Source organism: Malus sylvestris, chromosome 2 (genome assembly GCF_916048215.2).
Source record: "Malus sylvestris chromosome 2, drMalSylv7.2, whole genome shotgun sequence".
Classification (NCBI taxonomy): Eukaryota; Viridiplantae; Streptophyta; class Magnoliopsida; order Rosales; family Rosaceae; genus Malus; species Malus sylvestris.
Genome location: NC_062261.1, coordinates 14,891,364 through 14,897,530, shown reverse-complemented (window position 1 = coordinate 14,897,530; position 6,167 = coordinate 14,891,364). Strand labels below are relative to the sequence as shown.

General features: G+C 40.8%; 1 protein-coding gene across 2 annotated transcripts; it reads left to right on the top strand.

Annotated features, from left to right (window-relative positions):
* Positions 1-1,308: 1,308 nt before the first annotated feature.
* Positions 1,309-4,552, top strand: LOC126604440 (putative oxidoreductase TDA3). 2 transcript variants are annotated; one of them, XM_050271699.1, is made up of 3 exons: positions 1,309-2,238; positions 2,870-3,294; positions 4,256-4,552. In XM_050271699.1, exons 1-2 carry the CDS (start codon positions 1,356-1,358, stop codon positions 3,250-3,252), a joined length of 1,266 nt encoding a protein of 421 aa, XP_050127656.1. In that variant the 5' UTR covers positions 1,309-1,355; the 3' UTR covers positions 3,253-3,294; positions 4,256-4,552. The 2 variants fall into 2 exon arrangements, with proteins under 2 accessions (XP_050127656.1, XP_050127651.1); XM_050271694.1 differs by having other exon boundaries at positions 1,310-2,238; positions 4,204-4,552.
* The last annotated feature ends 1,615 nt before the right edge of the window (positions 4,553-6,167 follow it).

Here is a 6,167-nt window from a genome sequence, read left to right as displayed (position 1 = left end):
GATGATTCTTGACTGCCTCAAGAAATCCCCAACAAGAAAGGAAAATGGCCAGATGAATTCCCCGGATGTTTATGGGCATATCGCACGACAAAAAAACGAACAACCGGTGATACTCTTTTCTCTTTGTCATTTGGCTTAGAAGCAATCATTCATCCCAATGTTATCGTACCAAGTATCAGCACTCTACTGCCAAGCATTGAGCAAAACAGTAAGGAAATGGCCACAAGCTCAGATCAGGCAGAGGAGAAGCCCGAGCAGACCATCACCCGCATCATAGCCTACCAACAGCAGCTCATCTCCAGCCATAACAAACGGGCCAATATCCGGCAGTTCCAACCCGAAGATCTAGTCTTAAGAAAAGCCTTCATCATTGCCTACAAAGAAGGCTCCAAAAAGATGGATCCCATCTCGGAAGGTTCGTACAAGATCAGCAAAGTAGGCGACAAGAGTAGCTACACCCCTGCCACCATGAATGACAAAAAAATCGAAAGGAGTGGAACGCCTACAATATGAGGAAGTACCATGCGTGACCTCCCACTACATCAAAGCCCAAAGGCTCAAGCAGCTCGATGGGCACTACCTCGCAAGTCGAGGACTATCCAGTTGTTATGTAGTTCCTACCTTACAGCTAAGTTCTCATTTGTTTCACTCGTTTTTCAATGAGGAATTAAGAAGTAGGTTACAACTTGGCTCGGCTGCATGCTTACAAGAACTGATCATTCCTGCACTTCAAAAGAAGACCGCGCCCTTTCTTAGGAACAATAATCCCTTTCTTATAAGGAGTTAAGTATTATCATCTAAAATCATCTCTCCAGAGAGTTACACTCGATTTAGAGACCACTTAGTCTCCATGTGATCAAACACATCAACAATTAATTATTTTGATATTACTTGTTAACATAACCATCGACTTATCAACAAATATGACGGCTAAACAGTTTTCAAATCTAATGAAATTTTCCACAAATAATCTTAGGTGATAAAAAAGGGGCTGAACGGTTTAGCTTATGATGTTTATACGGTTAAATGAAGTCACGTAGTCATACTAAGGAACAATAATCCCTTTCTTATAAGGAGCTAAGTATTATCCATCTTTAAAATACCAACACCTTCTTGTATTGGGGGTCTCATATTCATATTTTGAGAAAAAGGTTAACCTGGTTTCAAAGCCTATGGTTACGGGCTAGCAAATCTAGTTACAACTTTGGGCCTTGAAATTAGAGAAAACACAAAGCCCATTGGACTTCAACTGGGCCTCTCCTCCTCCTTCTCCCTTCTCCCGCTCTTCGGAGGGAAGTTCCCCGACTAAGCCCACGTGTCTGCACATTACGTACAAACTGGTGACAGTCACAGATATGGCGGTGCTGACTTCACCGCTTTTAAACTCACCACCGCAATCTTTTCCTCCATTCCTCCGACGAACTCGAACCTCCAAAACAACAGTCATCCGCTCATCGTCCTCCTCATCAGTATTATCAGCGATGGACCCCCACCCTCCAAAACGAGTCGTCGTATGCGGCGGCGGCGTCATCGGCGTTTGCGCCGCTTACTTCTTGTCCAAAAGAGGCGCCGCCGTCACCCTCGTCGAGAAATCCTCTGTCGCCTGCGCCGCCTCTGGAAAAGCGGGCGGATTCCTCGCCCTCGATTGGTGCGACGGTAAGCCCCTCGCTTCCCTCGCCCGCGCCAGCTTCCATCTCCACCTCTCGCTCGCTCAAGAGCTCGACGGCCCCAAATCCTACGGCTACCGACCCCTTACCACTCTCAGCCTCACCGTCTCCGAATCGGAGACTTCCAAACCCTCCGGAAAGTCCAATTTACCGTCTTGGGTCGACGGGCCGGCTCGGAGCCCCAGAACCATCGGGACCGCCGAGACCACGGCGCAGGTCCATCCCTATCTCTTCACCAGAACCTTAATTTCGAAAGCGGTTGAGGACTACGGCGTAGACGTGGTCATTGGGAAATTGGAGACTGTGGGAGTGGAGAACGGGCGAGTTAACTCGGTGGTTTTGGAAGGAGGGCGAGTGATTGACTCGGACGCCGTCGTTTTGGCAATGGGGCCCTGGTGCGGGAAATTTGAGCTGTTGTCGTCACTGTTCAGAGTGTACGGCCTCAAAGCGCACAGCATTGTGCTGGAGCCGAAAGAAGCAGAGGCCATAACGCCTCATGCGCTTTTCTTGAGCTACTATCCGTCTCAGCGAGGGAAGCCATTGGACCCTGAAGTGTACCCTCGCCCCACAGGTACCAAAGTTCAAACCTTCTCATCAATTTCCAAATCAAAGTATCCGAATTTCGGTTTATTTGATTGAAATTTTAGGAGAAATTTGAATAAAAAGTACATGTTTTGATCACTTTTCTGATCTGGGTGTATCCATGGTTTGAATTCATTTGATTAACGCAAGTAAAAAGTTTGCATTATGATCAATTTGAGTAATTTGAGTAATGCTCAAGTAGTTTGCTTGCGAACTAAGGTTTCGCAAACAAGACAATGGCTACCAGTTCTGAACTGTGCTTGAAAGTCGAACCCGAACGAGTAATTCTTCAACTCCCTCGAGTAGTCAAAACTTTAATAGCCGAAAAAATTGGCTAGGTTACAAAGTTTCCTCTGATTAGATCATCAATCCAAAATATTGGAATTGCTATTTGTTCAGAGTGAAGTAGAGTAAGAGCAAGGGAAATAATGAATGTAGAAAAGGTCACTGTAGATATAAACCCATATTTGTTTCATTTTGGGTTCATCCTTTTTCATCGTACGTGGCTCCGATTCTGCGTCCGGAAAATGTTTTAACTTCAAAAGGGCTAATCTTGCATGAGCTTAATAAGAGCTTATTTTAAGTATACTAATTGATTGATTGCTTGCATGAATTGTCAGGTGAGGTGTATGTGTGTGGAATGACAGCAGAGGAAGAGGTGCCAGACGATCCGGAGCAAATAGTGGGCAAATCGGAATCGATAGAGGTGCTGAAGAGGGTGGCAGGCACTGTGTCAAGCCATTTGAGGGGAGGACAGGCACAGGTGAAGGCAGAGCAAGCATGCTTTCTGCCATGTACTGATGATGGTGTGCCTGTGATTGGGGAGGTGCCTGGGGTTAAGGGTTGTTATGTGGCTACTGGACATAATTGTTGGGGGATTCTTAATGGTCCTGCCACTGGAGCTGCTGTAGCCGAGCTTGTGCTGGATGGGAAAGCTAGCATTGTAGACCTCAGTCCATTTAGTCCGGCCAGATTTTGTGGGCTTAAAGGGTCAAGACGTTGATCTGCCATACAAGAGTGAGGAAGTTGTACTTCTATATGTAAGGTAAATATAGCTCCAATTTCTTTTTTATCTGACAGTTGTAAAGTTCTGTGAATGGCAATGTGTGACAATTGGTTTACTTGAGGAACAAATCACTTGATTATTCACTGATGTGCAATTTGAGTAAATTAAGAGTCCTAGTTAGGTAAGAATTGTGGAGTCTTAAATCATTGTAGCTAATCTAGGAGAATCATCTAGAGGTTAAAATACAAAGATATTGCATCATGATAGGACTCAATCAAGGTGATAGGGTTGACCTTCTTAGCTGTGAATAGGCCGGCTAATAAGTAACCCCAATGATATATAAATACTAGCTAGGTTAAGTCCTTGCTTCCATACGTTGAATTCCTCATAATACTAAAACCTATTCATATAGTAGAGGGATATTTTAGAGTATTGGAAGAAGACAACCTAGAGTTCATCAATGGCTTCATCTTCATAACCATGTCTTCCGAATTATACAGATAAGTTCAATATAATTAGTTCGTAACTTCGTATCTACTATATATTGATTTGATTTATTTGTAATCCTAATGTTTTGTTGTTGTGATTTCAAAATATGTCTTACAAAAGTTTCAAGCAGACAACATCCCCCAAACTCTCGAGATCGATTTTGCTTATCTGTTTTTGTATCCCTACTTCAATGATAGTGTATTAAAAACAAAAGCTTGAAAAACCGATTCACATCAGTGTCAAATGAACATATATTTTTAACCCATCGCTTGCAATTTTTATCAGCCTCAAGATATATGGATCATGGATGTAGAGTTTATAAATGGTGGAGTTGTTGAATCCTTTTGGTTAGGGAGGGGCTATTTATATAGTTATGTGAAGTGTTTAAATCTAGGAAATTTCGATATGTCGATGGAGACCCTTTCTAATTTTGCAATGTGTTTGTTGTTCATCCTTCAGTTTGGAAATTCAGGCTTCAACTAAGTCGTGTGTGTCCTGTCCCGAAGTGCAGCTAGCTATACAATTAATTGCAGCAAGAAAGCAGCAGCAGCAGTGAGCCAGCAAGCAACCGGGCGAAGTCTGCATGACAAGTACGCAGCAGTAAGCAACATGGTAGTTGGAAAAATAGTTGAAGAGTAGTGTCAGGAGTTAGTTTGCTGTATGTTGTGTAATTCGCTGTAATTATTCCCTATTCTGTGAGAACAATGTAAAGTAATGGGATTACAACATTGCTCGAATAAACTATAAACTACAAAAAAATTAAAAAACACGCATCCTAAATAACATCGACCCCTTATCACCTTTAAAAGTTATTGGATATTAAGTATATTGGTTTTTTTAGCCAAAATTGTCTTTGAGATTTGCAAACTCAAAATTGGTTCTTGAGATTTAAAATCAATAGAAATAGTCTCTGAGTTTGTTCATCATAAAAAATTGTAAACATAACACCAAAGAAGAGATCAACACAAGGTTTATTTCTATTTTTGTCCTAGTTGATTATGATTCGAAATTAGGGCCAAGAGGTCCTTCCAACTATACAAGGAGGGCATTATTGTTATTACTGAGGATTATCCTTTGTGTCTACAAATATTATTGACGAAAAATAGATATATATCTCCAGAGAAATGCTAAGGAAATTTTCAAAAGTGAGACTCTTCGTAAACTTTTCGTCATCTCATGTTTTTGGCACAATTTTCAAGCGAATATTATAAAAATTGTGCTAAAAAGTGAGGTGGCAGAGAGTTCATAGAGAGCAACTTTGGAAGAGTTTCCTTAACTTTGGAAGAGTTTCCTTAACATTACTCAAAACGCAATCACAGTGATTTTCTCTTGTATGCACGTAAGTGTCAAGATTGAGTTTTGATTTCTGTGATACGAGGTAGAGAGAATCTAAAGCAACCGAGACATCTAGTTTTTCTCTTTTTTGTTCGAAATATATAAGTTTTTCTTGCAATGCCATCAAACACTTAATTTGGTGAGTAAAAGTGGGTGATATGTATATGACCCTGGCCTGATATATTAGATTTGGGCTGAAGGTGGATAATTCAAGATAGGGCTTAATTCTCGGGTCAGTGATATTTTTTTGGTTTTTTAGCCAAAATGGTCTCTGAGATTTGTATAACTCCTCACTTTGGTCCCTGAGATTTCAAATCAATAGAAGTGGTTCTTGAGATTGTCCACCATCCATCATTTTGGTCCTACCATTAAGTGTCCCGGAGCTCTTGGCCGGAAGTTTAAGCAATTTTCAAAGCTTCGTAACTCAATCATTTCTTAACAAAATTTGACTCATAATATATCAAAATGAAGATAGGAAAGTGTAGAATAAGATTATATCTATTTGGAAGCCCAATGGTTGCCGGAGATGGTCAGAAAATATCCTCAAAGTTGACTAGTCTGAGGGAAAACATGAAAACTCACTAGAAACTGGGTAAACTTTAAATGTTCATAACTTCTTCAATACTTAACGAAATCAAGTGATTCAAAAACAAAAATCATACTTCTCAACAAGATGAAGAGAATGGTACCTTTTTTTTATGATTAACTTGCCATGGTTTGGCCGAAATAATTGTACCATTCTCTTTGTCTCGTCGAGAAGTATGATTTTCATTTTTTAATCACTTGATTTCGTTGAGTATTGAAGAAGTTATGAACGTTTAAAGTTTACCTAGTTTCTGGAGAGTTTTCCAGTTTTCCCTCAGACCAGTCAACTTTGAGACTATTTTCCGACCATCTCCGGCAACCATTGAGCTTCCAAAGGTATAATTTTATTCTACACTTTCCTATCTTCATTTTGATATATTATGGGTCGAATTTGGTTAAGAAACGATTGAGTTACGAAGCTTTGAAAATTGCCCAAACTTCCGACCAAGAGCTCCGGGACACTTAACGGAGTTTTTAACGGAATAACGAAAATGATGGATGGT

Bases quoted from the DNA above. Each gene is read 5' to 3' on its own strand.
- LOC126604440 (XM_050271699.1), top strand. From the start codon at position 1,356: ATGGCGGTGCTGACTTCACCGCTTTTAAACTCACCACCGCAATCTTTT. The intron at 2,239-2,869 runs GTACCAAAGTTC...ATGAATTGTCAG, and splicing joins AGTGTACCCTCGCCCCACAG to GTGAGGTGTATGTGTGTGGA.